The sequence below is a fragment of the Sorex araneus genome, chromosome 3 (genome assembly GCF_027595985.1).
Source record: "Sorex araneus isolate mSorAra2 chromosome 3, mSorAra2.pri, whole genome shotgun sequence".
NCBI classification, from domain to species: Eukaryota; Metazoa; Chordata; class Mammalia; order Eulipotyphla; family Soricidae; genus Sorex; species Sorex araneus.
Window position 1 is genome coordinate 114483321 of NC_073304.1, and position 24321 is coordinate 114507641.

General features: G+C 39.7%; 1 protein-coding gene across 21 annotated transcripts in view; it reads left to right on the forward strand.

The window, feature by feature from the left end:
* Nucleotides 1-24321, forward strand: part of KCNMA1 (potassium calcium-activated channel subfamily M alpha 1) — a 767652-nt gene that overhangs the window by 732039 nt on the left and 11292 nt on the right. For 11 of the 21 annotated variants that reach the window (XM_055131433.1, XM_055131426.1, XM_055131427.1 and 8 more), the window contains 3 exons: nt 13316-13510; nt 15499-15617; nt 18726-18950. In XM_055131433.1, the coding sequence (XP_054987408.1) occupies nt 13316-13510; nt 15499-15617; nt 18726-18950 (539 nt within the window). Of the gene's footprint in view, nt 1-13315; nt 13511-15498; nt 15618-18725; nt 21392-24321 lie in introns of those variants that run through there. The other 10 variants (XM_055131423.1, XM_055131424.1, XM_055131425.1 and 7 more) reach the window with 3 other exon arrangements.

Genomic DNA, 24321 nt, shown 5'->3' on the forward strand with positions numbered 1-24321 from the left:
TTTAACTGTACTTTCATTAGGTGTTGAGCACTTACAGTATCCTACCAAGAAGACCAAGCTCTCGGTCAGTGTGAGCTAACTCAGTACCGTGTGCTATCAGTTACATAAACAAACGACTCCTCTGCAGTTCTATTCCTTAAACTTCACTCAAGAGCTGTTTAAACTGCTAACACCATGGCAGAATATCCGCAGGCTGTCCTGAGGCAGCTGAGCTTGCTCCTGTGTCAGCATGGCAAACAGTGTTTTGTTCTGTTGGACTCAGAACATCCCGCCACTGTCACATCAAACCAGGCAGGCTTCGGTTGAGGGAGTGTGGAGGGTGGGAAGGGGGAGAGTTCTCATCCCTGATGAACGAAAAATGCTAAAAATAAAAATCTACACCATGAAAACTAGCAAATATAAAAAATGGCAGCTATGACATGGAAAATGACAATTTTAGAGCAATTATAAACGAAAGGCAAAGTGCCATTAAAGTTAAGGCAATGTTATTAAAAGATGTGTTAATTTTCAGTTAAATTTTCTATAAAAGACCAATTAGTTTAAAAGGCTTGACAGCATTAACTGTGAAACATAAGCTCTGGTAATTATACGTTAAAAATTTTTTTTTAAAGGAGAAGATGCTGCTGAGTGTTGGAGACACAGGCAGGGGAGAGGGGTCTGTCTTCGGCAGGCTAGATGGCGCTGTGGGCTCAGGCTTCCCTCCTGGGACCAGTATTTTTTTTCCCCAAGCATTTTGTGGTTTCCCATTCCTCTGTTCGCTTACAGATCTGAGAAGGATCAAAACAGAGATCAAAGGGTGATCTGGGTAAGCTCTCTGATATCAGAACTGAGATCACAGAGGCCCAGGAAGTATTTTAGATTGCATCACTTCCCCCTACCCCCCCAAAAAAAACACCCTTTTATTTATCTAGTGCTATTTGCGAAATAGAAGTTGTACAAAGCATCTCATTTAACACATTTGTAATTTGGGTGGTTTTTAAAAATCCCCCTTGCATGGATGAGGCATTTGAAGCATTGAAACATTACAAAACTCTCCCATCTTCACAGGGATTAAAAGGCAGGGCAGGGATTTAAAAGCATACTGACTTCTGGAATCTGTACACATAATCAAAGACCAAGTGTAGAATGCTGGTGTTGGAGATGAGAAATGGAATTCCTGTATTCTATAGTCTGCCCTGGACTGCGGTGATAGCACAGCAGGTAGGGTGCCTTGCCTTGCATGCAGCCGACCTGAGTTCAATTCCTTCATCCCTCTCGGAGAGCCTGGCAAGCTACCAATAGTATCCCGCCCACACGGCAGAGCCTGGCAAGCTACCCATGGTGTATTTGATATGCCAAAAACAGTAACAAGTCTCACAATGGAGACATAACTGGTGCCCGCTCAAGCAAATCGATGAACCATGGGACGACAGTGCAACATTACATAGTCTGCCCAGGTTCCAGACAACAAACTGAGCCCTAATTTAGCTCTTCCCAATGTTTAAGTGACTCATTCCAAACAGCCATCTGCTCAAAACATTGCCGGAGACTCATGCTGCCAAAGTTGGAGATTCTGTGCAGCTTCCAGTACAGGGAGAGTGAACAGGTACCAAAGCAAAGCAAAGAAAGGTCAGAAGCCAAGGCACAGAAACCTATGAGGCAGATGATCACACCTTCATGTTAGTCTTCTCTTCAGAGTGTTGTACTTCTTCAATACTCGTGTTAATGTAGAAAAAATATGTGTCTTTTAGTGAGTTGTAGAAAAGTTTGTTCTAGCTGCCTCATCTTCCGAGACAGTCATTGGTAGTTGACATATGCAGTTATAAGATCCAATCTTCCCCACAATGCTGTACAGCAACTTCCTGGGCATAAATTTAGCTCTGGATATGGTGCTTAGTTGCAGAATGCTGTATGCTACATGAAGCAGCACCCTACCATGAGAAGAAGTACATGCTTTCCATGTAACTAATTAACACCTTTTTGTAGGGAAAACATTCTATTTTTAAAAATTGTGCAAATCATAAAAAGACCTTGATAGATGCTCAGAACATACCCATAGGCTATACTGAAAGAACAGGCAGTGTGCGGCATACAATGGTTCAGTTGATGTGAGGTCTCAATGATGGGGTTCCAATGGTGTAGACCCTGTATGTAACCTAGATTTGAAGAAAACTGTACCATCTGAATTTGTGTAAGACACTCTATGGCATTTGTATAATGACAGAATCACCCAGGGATGCATTTCTCAGCATGCATCTCCACTGATAGTCAATAGGTGTCTACTAAACTGCAACCATCAAAATGGGAGAGAGAGTATTCTGCTGACAGAAAGGCATTATTCCGTCCTAGCAGAAACTGCGGCCCATGTTACTGTCCTCGATACCTGCAGGGAAAAACTCTGGGGTGCAATCTGGGATGCAATACCAACTCAGAGGGCAAGGAAAGAATTTAGAGTTGTGTTTCAAAGTTGTTCAGGAACCTGTGAAAGCTTGTGATCCTCCTGAAATTGTATCAGTTGATGGGCAATTTTGCAAGTGGCATAGTTTTTGGATAGTGTACAATTTCAAACTAAAACAAGACCTAAGGATTAGTAGGTGCTCAATAAATGTCAGTGACTGATTGAAAAGATTATACTGTTTCAGTGTAACCGATACCATCACAGAAGGTGAAACCGATTAAAGTCAAGTCCCAGAGAGCTGACAAAACAATATCCATTCATGTCGACCTCCCAGACATATGCCCTCAAAATCAGATCTTAGCGTATTCTTTGTTTAAAAAGCATTTATTGGGTTTTTATTAGAATAGTTATCCATGTTAGGTACGGAAAATTTGGAAAGCACAGAAACGTATTGAGAAGAGAATTTTAATGACCCTTATTCCAAAAAGAATAAACCAGCATGGTTGTTTTTTTAATTTTTCCTTTTAGTAGACAGATAAATGTGGGTTTACCAGTTACATATCTTGGTCATTTATTTTCTTTTCAGTTAGTATTTCAGCCAGAGCAATTAATCTTGTCATTATTCTCGGGTATCATGAGTTGCTAAACTTCCATAGAACTTTATCTGCCCTATCATATGAATGTGCATAAGCAAATTATTTTTTAGGACATTTTGTTGTAACAGAAATTAACTCTAAGAAAAAAGATTATAACAAGTGAATATTTGGTAAAATTTTCACTTATTATCTGAGGTAAATTTACTGTACTTTTATAAATGTAAACACTTTTAAAGCTCTTGATGCATATTACCAGATTACCTCCATAATTCAGTTGCACCAACATACACCACTGTAATTGGTATAAAAATGGTATCTCATGTTCTCTGGCTCTTGAAGGTCATTTTTATGTTAAATATATCACCAATGTTTTATCTGCACACTTAATATAATAGCTGTAAGTTTGTGCCTTTTGACCCCCTACACCTCTTTTACCCTCACCCCACCTGACAACTGTTCTGCTCTCTTTTTAATTTATTTCTCAGATATGTGAGATCATATGGTATTTATCTTTCCCTATTGACTTATATTTAGCATATTTCCCTCAAATTTATTCATGTTGGTACAGATGGAAGGATTCATTCCGTGCGTGTTTGTGTGTGTGTATTACTTAGGATACGTCCATATCTTCATTACTATAAATGTTAGGCACTGAATGTGGAAAGTGAAAAGGTGAAGTACATATATCTCTTCAAGATAGTGATTTCATAGTTTTATTATTATTATTTCATATTATTATATTATTTCATGATGGTTCTATTTTTATTTTTTTTGAGAATTTTCAAATTGTATCCACCATGACTATATCAGTTTATATTCCCACCACAGTGCACAAAATCCCTTTTGTCTTCACATCCTAGCAACTCTTTTTTGAAATAGAACCTGTATCACCTGTATCACCTGTCATCCTGTTGCTCATCGATTTGCTCAAGCAGGCGCCAGTAACGTCTCTATTCATCCCTGTGGTGTGCTAGTGTAGCCCAATGGTATCTGCTCGCTCCAGGAAAATGAAGAGCATCAAACCATTCATTCAGGATTTTGATGAAGAATTCCGACCATCTTGTAGGTGGGTGGCCAGGCATTCTTTTGATGTCCCATGGAATCCAGTTGGTAATGGCTCTAGTCCAACAGTCATCTCCAAATCGCATTACGTGTCTGACCCATCTGATTTACGGTGCCTTGGCAAATGAGGCAGCATCCCTGATCCTTGATCATTAATGGAGGTCGGAACTCTGGATTCCTTCTCTCACTTGAGTGAAATGTGAAACTCTAAGCTCTTTGATTCCTCTTTGGGAGACCCAAATAGCATTTTTATCCTGTTTGTGTAGGGCTGAGGTCTCTGAGGCATATGTTAGTGCAGGAAGAACAGTGGAGTCGAAAAGATGTGCCTGGAGCCAGAGGTTCTTCATCCTCTTAACAACTTCTTTGATGCTCTTGAAGGTGTTCCAAGCTGCTCTCTTCCTCCTACACAGTTCTGGCACCAAGTCGTTCATCATGAGTTCTTGACCCAGGTCTACATAGCTGTTGCATTCAGAGATGTTCATTCCATTGAGAGCAAATGGAACATCAGGAACTAGTCCGTTTCTCATGAACATTGTCTTCATGAGATTCAGCTGCAGTCCGACCTTTCCGCATTCACTATTGAAGTTGGCCAGCATTCATGCTGCTTGGCTAATGTTTGATGTTATTAGAACGATGTCATCAGCGAAGCAGAGGTAGTATAGTTGCCAAACGTCTATCTTTACTCCCATTCCTTCCCATTCCAGTCGTTTCATGATGTTCTCGAGGGCGGCACTGAAGAGTTTCAGTGAAATGGCATCACCCTGCCGCACCCCTCTCTTTACATCAATGATCACTTCCTTGTAGAATGGTGAGATCCTAGTGGTGAATTCATCAACATGGTGTCCTCGTCAACACAAACTTGGCCATGAGCATCGATTCATTCGAGTGCCTAATAATCTGAATTTGGACACTTATGTTTGAATAGATGTGGCTCATTGCTGGCAGTTTCTATTTTCGTCTATGCACCAACATCCAATTACGACAAAGAAGAAATTGAGAAGTTCTACATGGAGCTGGAGAAATTCTATAAAGAAGACCACACCTTCTACAAGGTCATTGTCAGTGATTTTAATGACAAGATAGGATCGAGAAGGTTGCCCAAAGAACTTCACATTAGGACCCACAGCCTAGAATGGAACGAAAAAGGTGAGAGACTGTCTGAGTACATCATGTTGATCAAGACCATCTATGATAACTCACAGTTCCAGAAGGCCGAATCTAAACGTTGGACATGGGAGTCTCCCGGTGGTCAGTTCCACAATGAAATTGACCACATCATATTCAATCCATGGTTTTGCCTGACCGATGTCACTGTTGTCCCAAAATTCCAAACGGGATCAGACCACCGTCTTCTTAATGAGAAATTCTACTTCACAGAGCAGGGAGAAAGGGCTGCAAAGTTTAAGAAGAGAACTCCCAGAACGATCATCAGCTGGGAGCTCTTTGGCACTATTGTGGCAATATGGGAAGATGCCATCATTGACAACATTGACAAGGAATACGATTGACTAATTCAGACTGTGAACTGTGCGAGGAATGCCAAGAGTAAGAAAGCCAGAAAAAGACGCCTGTCCTCGGAAATTTTTGAGCTCATTTGCCAATGTGGTTTGGTGCGAGCCTGAGGCAATCACAAGCTGTCTGAGCTCACAAAGCTGTCCAGAGAAGCAATAAAGGAAGACCTCAAAGAAAGAAGAGCAGCAGTGTTGGCCGATGCGGCTGAAGATGGGAAAAGTATTCACAATGCCCTCCTGTCCTTCACCAACTACAAGACCAAGATGACTGCCCTCCAATGTCCTGATGGATCTATCACATCTTCAAGAAGGACAATGGAAAAGGTTATCCATGTCTTCTACTCGGATCTCTTCAATAGCCAAGTCCACCTGCCCACATACCAAATTCCGCAGGATGGATATGTCGCTCCCAGCATTCTCCCTTCTGAAATCTGACATGCCATTTCATAGGTAAAGACGCATACAGACGCATACGGTCCAGACAAGGTCAGACCCAAACACCTGAAGAATCTGCCACCAGTACTCATCAATAAACTGGCTTGGCTCTTCACATGCTACCTGTCTGAATGCAAGGTTCTATCCCAATGGAAAACCATTCTGTTGTACAAGAAGGGAGACATCCACAACATCAGCAACTGTTGCCTGATCTATCTGTTGTCTGTCGTCTATAGGCTTGGCAGAATAGGATTGGCAGAACACTAGACACAGGACAACCATGCAAGCAAGCCAGGTTCTGAAAAGGATTCAGCATGATCGACCATATCCACATAGTGACCAAGCTCATGTAGGTTTTGCGATAGTTCAAGTTCAAGATGCCATGCCGTCTAACATTCTCTGATTTGATTCTCAGAATCAAAGAAGGCCTTTGATTCTGTTGAGATTGAAGCAGTCATCAAAGCCCAGTCAAACAGAGCGTTCAAACTCAGTATATCAGTGTCCTCCGCGAGCTGTATTATGGAAAATATAACCATTGTAAAAAATAGTATATATATGTACATTTATATATATATATAATCATTATAACACATGTGAGTTGATACCTAATTGTGATTTGATTAATATTTCGCTGTTGATTAGTGGTTTTAAGCATCTTTTCATATACCTATCAATCATTTGGAAATCACTGAAGATTTCCAAATCTTTGGAAAATATTTAATCCACTTTAGTGACAATTTTTAGATGGGATTACTTGAGGCTATTTGTTGTGATTGTTATTGAATTGTATGAGTTTAATTTATTTTCTAGAAAATTTAATATATACTCAAAGTAAAGAAATATAAAAATAAGCACAATCAAAGAAAAAGAAAATCAACCAAAACTATCTCTAAGAAGTAACAACCATACTTTTTTATTTATCATATAGTAAGTGATGACTTTTTTTTTTGTTTTTGTTTTGGGGACACACTTTAGAATGCTCAGGACCTACTGCTAGCTCTGTGCTCAAGATTTACTCTGGGTGGTGTTCATGGGATCATATGTGGTGTTGGGGATTTGTACCATGGTTAGTGTGTGCAAGGCAAGTGCCTTACCCACTCTCTCTGGCTCAATAATTTTTTTTTTTTAAATAAAGAACCAGATGGTAAATATTTAAGACTTATGAAAGCCTCATAGACTCTGTTGCAACTACTCTGTTCTGCCACTCTAGAACAAAAATCCATGTGTAGAAAAATGGATATAACTGGGTCCCAATAATCTTTAAAAATAAAAGGAGTCAGGCTAGATTTCATCAAGGGTCCATAGGGTTTCTTTTTATTCTAGTCATTCTTTTTTAGTGCAGAGGCTTCTTAATCTGATGTGGTCGTACTTACTGCTTATAAAACATCATTTAATTTTTAAATATTCAATGTTTGATTTCCATCCTTACCTATAGCTATTTCATATTCTGTTTTAGTTTTTTGCCCACACCTGGCAGTACCCAGGACTTACTCCTGGCAGTACTCAGGACTTACTCAATGGCAGGCATTGGGGGACCATATGGGATACCAGTGATAAAACTGGGAGGGCTGCATGCAAGACAAACACTTTACCCATTGTACTATCTCTCCAGTCCCTCATATCCATTTTATTAAAAACTTTCTGAGTTGGAATATTTACTTTTGCTTCTACTGTTTTTTTAATGTAGTAAGTAACAGTGTTTCCTTTGTTATACATGTTGAGGCTTTATGTTTTTTGGTCATTGACCATGCTTTTTAATTGTTTATTAGCTATCTGAAAATGTTATAAGGTTCAGAAATATATGCTCAGTCATCCTTCTTGCTTTAATAATTTCCTAATTTAGTCTGAACTGTGAAGCCTAAAAAAGTCATGTTGTATATGTTACTATCACTTCTCATTATTATACCAGTTTTATTTTATGTAATTGCGAGTGTTACTTTCTTATTTTTATTATATTATTTTATTCATAAATAAGTTGCTTCATTGTGGTAAACTTAAACCTATCAACATAAGCTAACTTACTTAACATAGAAAACTTTCTTTGAAATATAAGTTTCTAGTTCTATTTTGCTTCATCCTATTTGTCTCTATAACGGTCAGAAATAGATTTAGAATTAAGATTTTGAACAAGGCTGGGAATTTTTGTATTATATAACTTATAATGCTATAGTTTTACATTATGCTTTATATATGCATGCATAATTGTGTCTTTTTTTATCCATCCTTGAGTATATGTGTTATATTGTGCATATTTAATTCTCTGGGGATATGTAAACAATATACTTTGTGTTTTTTAACTCTAGTTAGTGGAGATCAGACATTCTATAAATATACTGGGAACTATATTCTAATTATTATTATTTAGAAATATTTAGTAGCTCTTTTTTTATTCCCTAAAAATCTGGCAATTTACATCTTTATTTCCATTTTCCTCCTTCAACTCATTTTTCTAGCTTATAAAAATTATTCTTAAAAGAATAAGAAAATAAGAAAATAATTCTTATAATGTTAATAAGAAAATAATCCTTATAATTGACATAAACTTGCATAATTTTTCTTTTGATGTATTTTAACATTTTTCTTCAGTTATATTTTATGTACAATAAACTTTTTGCTTTCATATTTCAATTTATTTAGTATTTTAAAAGCCAGATTTGCTTAATTAAAAATGTTTCTAAGTTTTACATCATTTTGGACACTTGTATTCATTTTTTCTTTTAATCCAAAATTAATCACAGATTTATTTTCAATTAAAAATTTATTTTCAGCAATAGTATGATTTCACCAATATTAATTTCACTAATATTAATTATTTCACCAAATTAATGTTGTATATGTGCAGTGCTGCTACATGATTTTTATTTTTGAGGGCTGTTTTTTATGAAGCATATACATAAATGCTTAGTAATCAAACTAAACATTATTACCTTGTATTTACAGACAATTGACAATCTGTGTGTACAATTTCTGGAATAAATATATCCCCTCAAAACTCTTTGTACTTATGTTTCCTAGATAAGTCTAAAGCTAAGCTGGTTTTTCCTTTCTTCTTGAATTTAATATTTTAAATTTAAATATTTATATGCTATCATTCTTGTTATTAGCCACACTTGTTTCATGAACCCTGTTTTTGAGTGGGCCTGGGAAGGCTTGTACTGTGCCCGGCTGTGGCCAAGCCTTACTCCTAGGTCTGTACTCAGGGATCACTCATGGTGGTGTTCAAGGGGATCATATGAGGTCCTAGTGATCAAACCCAGGTTGGCCACATGCAATGCAAGAGCTCTACCTGTTGTATTATCTCTTAGGTACCCTTATGAGCCATTTTGATATGCAGCTTTTGTTTATTCTTCAGCTCAGAAGAGGTAGTTGTTTTGTTTTTGTTATTTATTTGTTTGCTTTTTACTTACCAATTTGTGAACACTTGGTATTTATGGTTTGACCTCTGGTGTTTTCCTCAATGTCTACAATCTTTCTCACAAAGGGAAAGAAAAACAATGTGCATTTCTATATGTAGTTGAGGAAAATTAAGTTATGTCCACAATACTATGTTTATGTTGAGGTGGGTGTAATTTTCATTACTGTCACTGTCACTGTCACTGTCATCCCGTTGCTAATCGATTTGTTCGAGCAGGCACCAGTAACGTCTCTTATTGAGAGACTTATTGTTACTGTTTTTGGATATGTCAATTTTCATTACTACAGTTTAATTCTTATTACTATTTTTCACAACACTGAACATGAAATTTACATGTAACACATTTTAAGATGTAATGTAACATAGAAATTTCTGAGTCTAAACAGATAAAAATGTACCATTGGGCTGGAGAGATAGTAGGGAAAGGCATTTGCCTTGCATTTAGCCAATCTGGATTTGATACCTGGCACACCATATGGTCCCATGATCCCTATCAGGAGTGATTCCTGAGCATGGAGCCATGGGTAAGCCCTGAGCACCACCAAATGTGGACCCCAAACAACAACAAGTAAGAACAAAATTAGCCATTAACATTTAGCTAACTTTTATCTGCTTTTTAAAAAATCTTTATTGAGATTCAATTATTGTGTAATTCACTCAGTTAAATCGCACTGTAGCACTGTAGCACTGTCATCTCGTTGTTCATCGATTTGCTCAAGCAGGTACCAGTAACCCATCCATTGTGAGACTTGTTACTGTTTTAGGCATATCAAATACGTCATGGGTAGCTTGCCAGGCTCTCTTGTGCGGGGGGGGGGGGGGGCGGTGGTATACTCTCCATAGCTTGCCAGGCTCTCTGAGAGGGTTGGAGGAATCAAACCCAGGTCAGTTACGTGCACGGCAAATGCCCTACCGGCTGTGCTATTGCTCCAGTCCAAAATTGCACTATTCAATGTTTTTCTTAGTAAACCAAATATTTATAACTACCACTGCAGTTCATTTATCTTTTATCAAACTCTATACCCTTTGGATATTTTTATTATCCAACCTAAAGTAACTAATAATCAACTCTCTACAGTTATAGATTTGCCTCTACAGGACATGTCACACAAATGGAATCATAGTAGTATTTTGCTACTGGCTTCTTTCACTTTGTATAATGTTTATAAGCTTCATCCATGTTAGAGCATGTTAAAGTACTTAATTTATTTTTATGGCCAAATAACATGCATACATGGATATAACAGATTTTATTTATGCTCTCATTTGGTGATGGGCATTAGGATTATTTTATTTAATTGTTTCATAATAGGCATCTACTGCCTATTTTGAATAATGCTCCTATAAATAGCATGTTCCAGTTTTCATTTTAACATACATTTTTATTTCTCTTGGGAAATACAGTAGAAGTGGAATTGCTGGGTTATGTGGTCTATGTTTAACCATACATGTACTCCCAGACTATTTTTCAAAGTAGCTTTATCACACATCAGACTTGCTTTCATCTTCTAGTTTTGCCACATCCTTCTTACTCTTATTATCAATTTTCTTTTTTTGTTGTTTTATTTTTTTTGTTTGATTTTTGTTTTGGGGTTACACCAGATGGTGCTCAAGACTCTGCACTGAGGGATCACTCCTGGCAGTGTTCAATGGACCATGTGAGGTGCTGGAGTTTGAATCCAGATCAACTGTGCAAAACAAATGCACTACCTGCTATACTATCACTCTAGGCCCTTATTATCACTTTTAAATTACAGTTATTCCAGTGGACATAAATTGGCATCTCATTATGGTTTTTATTTGCATTTTCCTGACTACTGATGTGAAGCATGTTTTTGTTTACTGTCCATGTGTATATATTTTTCTGAATTAATGTTTATTCAACTCTTCTGTCCATTAAAAATTATGTTCAAGAAGTAAGATTATTTAATATATACTAGATTCTTATTGGGCACATATTTTGCGTTTATTTTCTTTCTCTCTGTGGGTTTTCTTGTTATTTTTTGGATAATACACTTAATATACAAAAATTTAATTTTGATGAAGTTCAGTTTACCTATATGTTCTTATTTTCTTATGCTTTAGGTGACATCTGAGAATTTGATTTTGAATTCATGATTTACTCCCATGTATTTTCTACAGGTTTTATAATTTAGCCAATATATTTATGTCCCCCAATATTTGGTGACATAGTTCCACCTTAATAACACAGAATCTTCTAATCCATGAACATGGGATGTATTTCCATTTATTTCTATTTTCTTCAATTACAGAAAAGATTTTGTAGCTTTTAGTAGTAATTTTGTACCTTGCTGATTTAAATTATTTCTAAATATTTTAATATTTGTATTGCTATCATAAGTAAAATAGTTTTCATAATTTCTTTCCTTTATTGCTTATTTTACATACTCAATTGGTTTTTGTATATTTATTTTGTAGCCTGTTACTTTGCTGAAATACTTGAACTTAGCAAGCGTCTCACAGAAGTCCCAAAGACCTCAAGAACTCACTGAATATTAAATAAGTTTCTAAGGTCCTGTTGCTACTGAGTCACAAATCATCATTTAACCAATCTGATCCTTATGTCTTAACCCTTTTCTTCCCTGTCTTTGTTCTGTCTCTCTTCCCTAGAGCAATCTGACTTTTGGTGGGGAATAGGTTCCCCTTGGAAAGGTCAGCAAGTGATGAATAGCATTCCCAGTTTGCGGTGGGAAATTTTTGTGTCACTTTGTCTTTTTTGGTTTTGTAGTGCTTCAGTGAGGAAGGTAAATCCAGCTCACATCTGCACTTAGAAATTCTCTTGGGATTATTTGCATATAAACTGGGTTTTACCTACCGCTTATTTGTAGGGATGAGAAAAGTGAAGCCCTGCTTGATTAGGCAGCCACCTGCAAGCCACAGAACTAGTATTGGCAAAGCAGATTTACCTGGTTTGTTCCCTGCTCTGTTTGGTCAGGCAAGCTGTGTAAGAAGGAATTGAAATAAAAATAAAAATGTTGCTGGCTTTCCTAGCCTGCTCCCAAAGGCACACACATCCTCAAAAGCCACAGGCAAACTTTGGTTTGATTTTATTTAGCCAGTTTGCTTTCTTCTTACACTGGAAAATGGATTGCAAACCCTTAACAGAGATTTTCTCAAATTAGGCGGGGTGACAAATGTCTTCTTGAACTCCTTTCCTTGACACCCTATTAATTTGTTTTAAACTCCCATTGTTTGGTTCCTGACAGACCTGTTATATTTCAGATGTGAGATAAATGTACACAGAGAGAAACTTCTATATTAGGTTATATTGCCCACAGACTACTGTGCTTAAAAATAGAAAAAAAGTAAAACCAAACCCAATGAAAAGACACAGATGAGGATATTCACCACACTGAATCCATCTGCCAATTTAATTGTTTAACTAATGTCTGAGTTAGGCTGTTATCAAAGCACGTGATAAATCGTTGCACTTTGTGGCTTTAATGCTGCTGTGAGCATCTCACTCCAACAGAGGGAAATTGGCTATTGCTGGGGGAGGTAGTTCCTGGGAACTCGGGAGAGAGACGGCAGAGGCAAGCCTGCCTGGGCTGCAGCCTGGCTGCATTCCGTCATACTATGTCCAGTGTTCCTGAGCCATGGGACTTGAGAAGAGGAAGCAGAATTACACCACTGCTCACACACCAGTCATTTAGACTTTAGCCCTTTAATAAAAATCCCCAAAATTGGTTTTAAAAAGTCAGGCTCTTATGGCAGAACCAAGTAGGAGAGAAAAGAATGGAATAATTGGAGGCTGCTGTCTTTTCACTTCCCACATAAAATTATTTGAAGAGACAGGCCAGAGCTTCAAACAGGAGATACCAGGGAAAGTTGTAATTTGGATGTCGGTTGTCGTGACTTTGGGGTGTTTGCTTAAAGGACTCCCGCCTTCTCTTTGCAGACGTACTTCAATGACAATATCCTTACTCTGATCCGAACGCTGGTGACGGGCGGGGCCACGCCGGAGCTTGAGGCTCTGATTGCTGAAGAGAACGCCCTTCGAGGGGGCTACAGTACCCCCCAGACACTGGCCAACAGGGACCGCTGCCGCGTGGCCCAGTTAGCCCTGCTGGATGGCCCCTTTGCTGACTTAGGGGTGAGTTCACAGCACAGAGGTCATGAGCCTGCTGCCCAGGAATGACAATGACGGCATCTACACGGACTGTGTCAGACAGCAGCCAGAGGCCTTTGTCTTTTCTGCTTTCAGTGGCACTAGAAATAGGTGATGTTTCTAGTTTATTGTGTACCACGCACTGTGCTTTACACCAAGTGATGTATTTTTGTTTTTTGGGGACCTCACCCAGCAGTGCTCAGGGATCATTTCTAGCAGGCTCAGGAGCCAATAGAAATTGCTGGGGATGGAACCCAGGTCGGCAGCATGCGAGGCAAATGCTCTACCCACTATACTCTGGCTCCATCCTCCTTCATTTTAATCCTCATGATAACCTGCAATGAACGTCTGATAGCTGAGACACTAAGAAACCAAGGGTCAGAGCAATTGAGGACTGGCCCTATCAGGAATACTCATGAGGAAACTTGACTTGGGCTTGCGGGCTTGTTCACTTCCCTTAAATGTCTTTGAAAAGTCAGGAGGCATTGGTGATTGCCTCCTGATTTTTCATGCAATCAAGACTCCTTTCTAGAGAAACTTAACATCCACTGTGCCTTAACAGCCCATGAGTAGCTTTCAAAGACCACTGATACCCACGCCGAACCTGGAAATTCTGAATTTTTATATCATATTACAAGCAAGCATTTGGGGTTTTTTAAACACAAGAGGCTAATGATGTGCTTGAAGAACCCATAGTCAAGCAGTGTCACAAGCAGATCTTTGAGAGCCTCTAATTTCATACCAAGATCTTCGCATTTCTGAAACCCAAGCACATCTCTTCCACGTGATCTGCCTGCAGCCAGGCACCAACGCTTCTCAGTGAGTTCCAGCACTGCCCTCATGGAGGTGCTCTGGCAGAAAAATGCCGTCTCGGTCCTTCTTTAAACCCAATTCCATGCATGCATTGAAAGCTACAAATGCTAAGAACGAAGACCCACTACATACAAAATGGTGTCACTCAGAAAGTCCATTTATTTTCATATTAGTGGAAAAGGGACCAAGAAGGTCACCTCTTCTTAGTTTTTCCCTAAATCTTGTCTTCTTGCCCCTTATTTTAGTTTGTTTAAACAGAGGCACCTGTGTTAGACTGGACTTGTTTTGAGAGGCAGCTCTCATTTCTCTTTTATTTTTTTTTATGATTTACTTACACACTTTAAAAGATAAAGTGTTAAAAAGAAAAGGTAAGAATGTTCCCTCAGATGATAAAAGGATAAAGTGTTTTTTTAAGGGTAAGTGTGTCCTCTTAGATGATAGCTATATGGAAATTCCAGTGACAAAAATAACAAAATGAGTGAAGTCATTTCTCAGTGGCCCTGTTGGCTGCAACTGGTCATAGGAGCCACCGTTTCCCATTGGGTGGATTTGCTTTCACATTCCACATTAGGCCCAGGCCCTGAAAGGTGACTGTGAACTGATTAGAACTGTGAATCCCAGTTATTGAGCCTGCAGACCTCCAGCAACTAGGGAAACACATTCTCTTCCTCTCTTGCCTTCTCTGAGGTCTGTAAATTGTGCTTTTCACACAGTCCTTACCTGAAAGAGTCTGTTACCATAGTACCTGGTAGGGTCTTTTCTCCTTGCCGTGATTTTAATTATCACTCGAGCAGCCTGACAACAGTCAGAGCAGGGTGATTACAGCTGAGCTGGGGCGAGACTTCATGGCCATTTTGTAGACCCGGTTCTTCCCAAATGAATGTACTTCCAAGCCCTTTAGACTTTACGCCTTCCTAAGACCAAGAAATCACCAGCTCCTAGTGCTCTCATTATTACAGATGGGAGCCATTGAGGAGCAACCAAAGTGAGGTATCATCTGATAACCACATTTAGCCACAGCCCTTCAGCTCAAACCTACCTGCTCAGAAGATCAGAAGATACCAAACCAACTTTTGTAAAACGTCTCTTCTCCCTCTGGACCTCTCATCTTGCAGACAAGTAAATGTGATGCTTCTCTCTGTTCTTTTACTGTCTCTCAGGATGGTGGTTGTTATGGTGATCTATTCTGCAAAGCTCTGAAAACGTATAATATGCTTTGTTTTGGAATTTACCGGCTGAGAGATGCTCACCTCAGCACCCCCAGTCAGTGTACAAAGAGGTAAGTATCATTCCCTGCTGTTGCTGTTTGCCCACTCTGGATGCAGACAGAAATGCCTTCCTTTTCCTGCAGTGTGAATGCAGAGGGCTGTGTCAAAGCTCTCAGGGTACCATTTCTGCCCACATTAAATCCAACACTGGGCTTGGAGGTTATAGGAAGTTTTTTCCCCTTACATATCTAATAGCAGATCCAAAGACATTAGAGGAAGAATTCAAATTTTATAGAGTAGTTCCATCATCCAATTGTCAAAGTCTGAATAGAAGCATCTTCCCTAAATTTCTAGTAACTGAGATGATTCCGTCTGTACCTAATATAGGGATTTTTTGTATTCCTCGTGTTTAAGATAATGGCTTCTGCTGCATCTTAGACTCCTTGCTTTGTTTTCTGGGTCACACTCAGGGTTTACTTTTGAGTGTGGTTTACTACTGGCTCTGGGCTCAGGGATCACTTCTGGTGGTGTTGTGCTCAAGATACTGTGCATAGCTCACCCAGGGCTCAACCTGGGTGAGCTATGTGCAAGACATGTGCCTTACCAACTACACAATTTCTCTGGCCTCTATATTTTTATTTTTAAGAGAACTGTATATTACTACCTTAAGAACAAAAGCAGTTATGACAATGTTATAAAGCAGGATTTCTCAAACATTTCCATATAGTGTGGCCCCTTTCTGACCTTGTTTCCTGCCTGTAGCTCTCCTTCCTACCAGTTGGTCTCCTTGTCTCATGTTTTGACCCCACTTATGTGATTTTAACCTGTGGTCTCCTTGGAATATCCTCCCCTCTACCCCAGCCCTGCTGATAAATGCTCCTATAGAGAATGAGTGTTTCTCAGCATAACTTACATTTCAGAATTTCTGGAGGTGGTTTTTAATTACACTCTGATTACTTTGACTTAACTGAGCTATATTGAATAAATAATTAACATATAAGTGCACAGAGCTTGCTGTATAGAGCCAAAGTTTAAAATAATTTCAGGACAGGAAAGTAGACTTCTCAAAGTTTAGTGAGCAGGAGAATCAACCACAAAGCTGGTAAAATGCTACAATTAAAGCATCTGTTTCAGTAGATCTGGAGTGGGGTTTCTTAAAAATTGGCTCTTTGTTTGTTTTGTTTAGTTTTGTGGTCTATATCTGGCAATAGTCAGGGCTTACTCCTGGCTCTGTGCTCGGGAATCACAACTGGCAGGGCTCAGGGGAACATATGTAGTAATGAGGATTCATTCCAGGTCAGAAAGAAGCAAGGCAAGTCCCCTACCCACTACAATGTTCTTTCCAGCCCCAAGAATTTGTATTTATAAGTAATTCCCAGGTGATACAAAAGTCTCTAGCCTGGGGAACAACTCTTGTGATCTATTCCTATAGATGAAAATATTTTTTTAAAACTCTCTCTGGTTTTAGAGAACCATAGTCAAACCAGAAACAGTTAAAGAAGGAATGATAAATAGGGATATCTATTATATTTATTTTCTTTAGTAAAACTTTCACCATTCACTTTTAAAAGATAAAGTTCAAAGACTCACAAAATACTCTGACATTATCAATAAAGATTCTACAGGACGGGGCTAGAGAGATAGTATAGAAGCAAGATACTTGCCTTTCATACACTAACCTTGACAACCCCCAGAGCTGTATATGGTGCCCAGATCATGTGCAGAGTCAGGAGTTACTCCTGAAATCAGAGCCAGGAGTAAGACCTGAACATTGCTATGTGCGGCCCAGCCTCCACAGTCCCCAGAATATCCTGTGGTATGAATCACAAACATTTTATTTTTAAAATTTTTTTTAATAATTTTATTTTATTTAATCAGCATGTGGGAAATTACAATGCTTTCAGGATTAAGTCTCAGTTATACAATGCTGAAACAACCATCCCTTCACCAGTGCCCATATCCCACCACCAAAAAAAAAAGAAACCAACAAAAAACAAAACAAAACACAGAACACCTCCCATCCCGTCCCCCTGCACCCCTCCACCATGTAACTGATAAATTTCACTTTACTTTCTATCTACTTTTGTTACATTAAATATTTCAACACTATTATTGTTAGGAGTACCCCACTAGAGTCAGACCTGTTGTGATGAGATATGAGGTTTTGGATTTCTGTACTTTAGCAACTAAGTCCAGGGAGATTTCTTCCAGATATTGGATCATTGCAAGCTTGTAAACCCCATCTGTGGTCGTCATAATATGGCGGTCACCACTCCCTTCACCCCTGGCGAGGAAGAGGCGAGAGAGAGAAATCTTTCCCCTCCTGGGCGGACATCTGGCCGCAGCTTAGTTCTCAGTCTGGAGACATTCTGTGAGGAGCTGCCCATGCTGAAAAATTTAGCTGGCATCTGGAGTCACGTTTGTGCAGCTGCGGAGAGGCCGCACACACGTGCGGCCCCCGGGATCACATCTTGGTGGTAGGCCGGTCCACAAACATTTTAGAATGAGAGTTTCAGTGCAAGTTAAATGGAAGCTCCTACAAGCATTTGGGCTATTAGGCATAAGAAGTGAACTCAACATTGTATTGAAAAGGGCATGAGGAGCATAATAGTAGATGGGGTTTAGCTCTCTCACTCGTGGCATAAATTCAGCTTCTTTGCCAGTGCTCATGACTGCATGATCTTTGTAGTATTAAACAGAAGAAGATCTAGTTCACTTTACTAGTAACTTTAAAATTTAGATCAGCTGAAAATACATTTTCTAGATCCTCTAATACAGAAATTCTTATTTTTTAAAAAAATTATTTATTTATTTTTATTGAGGCACTGTGATTTACAAGGTTAGTCATAGTATAGTTTCAAGTATACAACTTTCCAAAACCCATTTCATCACCAGTGTCAACTTCTCTCCACTATTTGAATCACTTGTAGAGCTTTTAGAATTCTAATGTCTTCCATGATAGGGAGCCAGACCATAACCATGACAGCTACATAAATATAATCCCTGCAAGTATCAGGGGCAGGGGTGGGGGTCACCCAGGCTTCCATGTTTTTAATTTGTTCAACTTTGAGAAGTGTGGCTCTAATAGACTGGAGTTGTTGGGCAGTTCTGTTTCAAGCACAAGTGTAACCTGTCCCTGGTGATTCTCAGCTTGTAACCTCTTTGCTTTCCCCGTTCAGGTATGTCATCACCAACCCCCCTTACGAGTTTGAGCTCGTGCCGACGGACCTGATCTTCTGCTTAATGCAGTTTGACCACAACGCCGGCCAGTCCCGGGCAAGCCTCTCCCATTCCTCCCACTCATCCCAGTCCTCCAGCAAGAAGAGTTCTTCCGTTCACTCCATCCCATCCACAGCAAACCGACAGAACCGGCCCAAGTCCCGGGAGTCCCGAGAAAAACAGAAGTACGTGCAGGAAGAGCGGCTCTGATATGTGTATCCACTACCACCGTGTGAAACTGTATCTGCCACTCATTTCCCCAGTGGGTGTTTCCAACAGTAACTTTCCCTGTTTTCCCCTGTAGTTCCCCCCCTTTTTTTTACACATATTTGCATATGTATGATAGTGTGCATGTGGTTGTCATTTTTATTTCACCACCATAAAACCCTTGAGCACAACAGCAAATAAGCAGACGGACCAAAAGATATTTATGATTGTAGGGGGGAAAAACCCAAAGGCATGCTCCACACATAAATAGCTCACTGCAGGAATGGAGTTCAAGGATTAGAGGAAGCACTTGGTGATCAATGTCACTTATGCAAAGCAAGTTTAGTTAATGTAGAAGAAAAGGGTATTCTAATTTCGTCAGGAAGTCAAGATGCTTTGGGTTTTTATATTTTTGTTTGTTCTTTCTCCCTTTAATACACACACACACACACACAAACACACAATGTGTTGGCACACATTGTTAGCACACATTGATGTGAAACAAGCAACCAAAAACAACAAAAATGTATTGATTGTCTCCACTCTCTGGGCAAAAATACCTTGAAGTATTTGAAAGGCTTTCACTGTTTGTGTACACGAGTACTAAGCACCTCCTTGTTATAAGAGAACATTGGAGATTTTTCTAGGTATTCGCCAAGGCCTTTTGTCCCAGAGCTGGCTCCTTTTGGGAGTTGAGATAAACGTTTTTAACCTTACTGAGGTAGGAATAGTATTCCATTCATGGATGTATCAAATTCTAGTCATTTAATTTTAGTGAAAAGGATTTTGATTGCATATTAAATTGTTATTCTGTCTTCTTACGCTGCCATATGAATAGCTATTTTTTTCTTTCACTTTTGACATTTGGGATGAAAAGCCATATGTATCATAAATATCAGATGTAAGTCATTAAAAACTGCCTTCCTGGGACTTTTACATCTTTTAAAAGGTGAATTACTTACCTTATGTACAGAATAAATAATGCTCAGGAAAGAGCAAGTATTGTTCCACACATTCTCAGGGGACCTTTTACTCCCCTTTGTTTGGTTACCCAGAGCCCCAGTGCCAGGTATGAGCGAGGGCTGGAGCCTTGGTAGAGTGAGAGGCAGATAAACCCAGCAGCAGATCATGTTTTTCTAGGAGCCGACATGCTCGATAAATCGGAATGTAGGAAGAACAACTACAGTTGATTCAACAAAGGCAAAAGCCAACTACCACCTCAAACTGTGGGCACAGCTACACAATTCTGGCTATCCCAGAGCAAGATGCTGGACAGAAAATTTCTTCATCATCAATTTCTTGAACAAACGTAGCCAACTCACACAGACATGTCCACGACAATAACAGAAAATTGCTCCTTGTCATTAGGAGGTGGGGTAGAAGACGAGTGCAACAGTGAGCCAAATACTTCTTGGTATAACCATTTTTTAACTCTGGTTGTCTTTCTTTTAACAGATAGTAAGCATGAGTGGAAAAGTAGGAAAAAAAGTACCCTTATTTCACTTTGAAGTTTCAGCTATTTTATGCATGCAAATCATGCTTTAGGCAAACGCAGTAGTTCTTAAGGAATCAGCCAGCTCCACTGCAACCAAATTCTCATCTGGCTGGACTAACTTGGGCTGGTATATACATATTTTAAATGTTTACTTTCAAAAATTCCATCTGATAGAGTAGGGGTGGAGGAGAGGAGAAAACTGTCACAGCTAGCATCTCTAAAAAGGTGTTTTTATGGTGAATGCTCTGAGTTTAGATTTTGGATCCCCCTATCCTCTCAAGCATGATAGTCTTGGAGATTTGCTTGCTGTGTGAATTGACAAGCACTTTTACTGACAAAATGGCAAGGCTCAGTTAGAAGCTCTGCCACCACACCAAAGACAGGGCAGTACAGTGTTCAAACCATTAATGGGGTGGGGAATAATTGTATACATGTGTATTGTAAAACCCCACAAGTGGAAGATTTTTCAAATTATTTTTGTCCCTCTATATTGATTTATGTATGATATATAACCTGCTATCTTTTTATCAATAACTATATAGATGGACACACATATCTGTATATGTGTGTATCTATAAACATAGGTATGTTTATAGATACACACACAAATCCCCTAGTTCTGGATCATGAAGCGTTCTTTGTGCCTTCTTCGCAAAAGAGGTTATAAAATTATGCCCTCCGAACATTTATAACTGTGAGAATGTGCCAGTTAAAGTGCTCAACAGGAAATATGACAGCTTAAAAGCATTGTAAAACTCACATAGCTTACTTCTCTCTCTAAAGTGCAACAAGGATGAATAGAATGGGCCAAGGTATGACAATTCATGGTTCTGCATGACCTAGCCACTGCTGGGGGTTTTCTTCTATGACGTTGTCCTTGTGAAAACTTTTGTGAAATTAAAAAAAAAGGAGTTACAAATTTTATTCTGTTATTGGTTTGTTTATTTTTCTTTATATTGTTCTGTTTGTGGTTTTATTTTGTTTTGCTTCCCCCCCCTTCCCCTCTTCTTCCCTCCCTTCTCCTCCTCCCTGACTTTCTAAATTGCTCAGTGCAATGAGGCTGTACTGCTGCTACTGCTAGATCCCTTAGAGTTTGTTTTGGTGTTTCTGGTTTTGGGGTTGGATAATTTGGGGGGAACGTCTCTCCATCTGGCTTGCCTTTCAATCTGCACGTGGCCTCCCCGCCCACCTTGGTATTTGCTCCAAGTCCAAAAGCATTTCCCCATCAAGACACCCAGCTTCCTCCACTTCCCCCCATTACCACCACCCCAACCTGGTGCCCACCAGTCTGTCCACATCTCTGTGTTTACCTTGGCAAGAGCCACAAAATTCAGTGATGGTGCCAGGTGATAAACTTCTGGAAAACGTATGCAGTTATTCTATTTGGCAATCCTACTTGTTTCAAACTGTATCCTCCTTTTGCTGTAAATCAGGAGGGTCATTAATAGCAAAAGCATTAGTTTCCTTTATGTTTGATCAGCAAGAATCTAAATTCAAACTCTTCGACTGTCTATATAAACTCAGTAGCCTCCACCCAGTTACCTGGGGGCTGACATTTCAGTCTCAGTGTTACCCAGGTCTCTCCTGCTACTGCCTTTTGGACATTTGTTAAATCCCAACCAGAGACTGGGCAGATAGAGAGAAGTAGACCTAAAATGTGTTCTATAAACAAGCTGTCTGCAGCTCTATGAGACAACATTGTGGTGGAAATGGAGTGGGAAAAGTCTATGACATGAGATGAAATTTCGGGATTTTCCCTAAGCTCTAAGCACATAATTGAGACTTGACTGCACTTGAGTAATGATATATTCGGGAAAGGTATCATTATGACTTTGTAGCCAAAATGACTGTTATGCTTTCCTCGATTTCTGAAGAGCCCTTTTCCAAAGCATCCTCTCCATTGTTTTCCAGGTGATTCTAAACTTCCTTTCAGGTTCTCTCAGGAGGGAGGCATGCTGAATTCTCATGTCTCCCCCTCCCCTTACTGTGAAAAAAGGAAAGGAGGGGGGTGGCCAAGTAGGTAAGGGTAGAGAGTGAAAAGAGTCCACTTGAGAAGAAAGTATGTGCATTTAAGAAGTAACCCCCCCCCTAGAAACTCAATTATCTGCACCATTTTTGAAGAGAAGCAATTTCTAAGCTATACAATACAATTTACTTTAAGTTTTGAAAGGACCAACTGTCCCCTATGGCAGCGAAGTCATAGTGAAACCACCCCAGCCTCAATACTCCTAGATGACCACACCATCAGCCTCCCCAGTAAATGCTTTTTGCAGTCAGTTGCACAGGACAGAGAAAACTGGACCTTGACCATAGAGCTAGTGTGGGAGAATTCTCAAGATGTTGTAAATACTAAAGGTCACAACCCAGAGCCTTGCTCATAATAAGCACGAAAAACATTTGAGAATTAAAGTGACCTTCAACATGCTTCTATCTTTTATTGTTTTATCTATGGTCTCTGCCTCCATGGCTTATCTTTAAAACAAACATGCAATGCCTGGAGGTGGTTGGCAGTGCGGCTGGGTTGTTGGCTGCTCTTGAGCAGAGTACACAGGGTACATAGCTCTGAGAAAGGGGAAGGAAAGTCCAATAAGTTTGGTGAGTAAATAAATTGACTGCACCTCTGCCGCATTGTTAAGATCCCAGATGACCAAAAAATACCTTTGACTTACTCTTCTTCAGCATGGGGAAAGCCTAAAGGTGTTTGCATCCCGATAGAGACAATTAAATCCACCTGCCAGGTTCCTATAGCAACAAGATCCTGGAAGAGAAGAGAGGAGAGTGTGGAAACTGTAGGGCCTGTGGAAATCAGACGGGATAAAAATCAATGTCTCAATCAGCTTTATTCAACTCACCCCTGCTTTTTCATAATAGGGTTTTTTTTTTAAGTCAGTACTTTTGTATCTGTCACTAAACTGGCTATTTGCCACCAGGAGGCTGCACATTAATTGCACAGGGAGGTGAGAGGGATTGTTCTCTCTGAGATGGAAGAGTGAAAACTCCCCCCTCTGATGTGCATTGGCCATAGGTCTATAGCAGTGGGCTGAGCAGGGCAACTTGGCTCTACCAAGTGCATTAGCCTTTCAGTTAAGGAAGCAAAGAGAGTCATGGTGGGGATCTGCTAAGATGTAAGATTATTCCCATGAGCAGAAACCTCTCTGGCTCCAAGCAAATGATTTCTATTTCTCTGAAATAGTCACATTCTGGTCAAAGAGTGAAGCAAAAACATTGTGGGCAGTTGACCCTACTTGGGGAACTAGGATCTCTGGAACCAGAGGGCAAATGCCAACTCACCTCTCAAAAAAAAAGAAAAAATGAGCTGGAAAGTCATACAGCTTTCCCTTTGATGCTGGAACAACCGGGTAACCCTCTTGGTTTTCTCACCTATATCATGCTACAAATGAATTTTTTTCCCTTTCCCTGTTTTTCTCCCTAAACCTTAGCTCTATGTACAGTGAGGAGAGGGCCAGTTATTCCAAAGGCTTTTGCCATATCATCATCTCCCGTCTAACGCAGTCTTCTTTGGGGAGTAGTTGTGTGAAAAGTCTAAATCCCCTAGCACTGTCAACTCACAGAGCCAGCAAAGAGATTCCTTTTCACATTGCAGCCTGTTTCTTTCTCTGATTCTGGCACCAGGCACTCAATCAGCCCAACTCCCTCACCCTCATCTACTCCTAAGGTGCTTGGTGGAAAAAGGAAGTCCTGACTAGGATTTGGGTCCCTTTGAGCTCAGTAAGGAAGTCACAGTAGAAGAAGCAGATGGTTACAGGTTGGGTAGGATGCCTGTCAGGTGAAAGCCATGAGCCAACATGAAGGTAGCCCTTGACCTCCTCTTCCTCTTCTCACCATCCAAATGA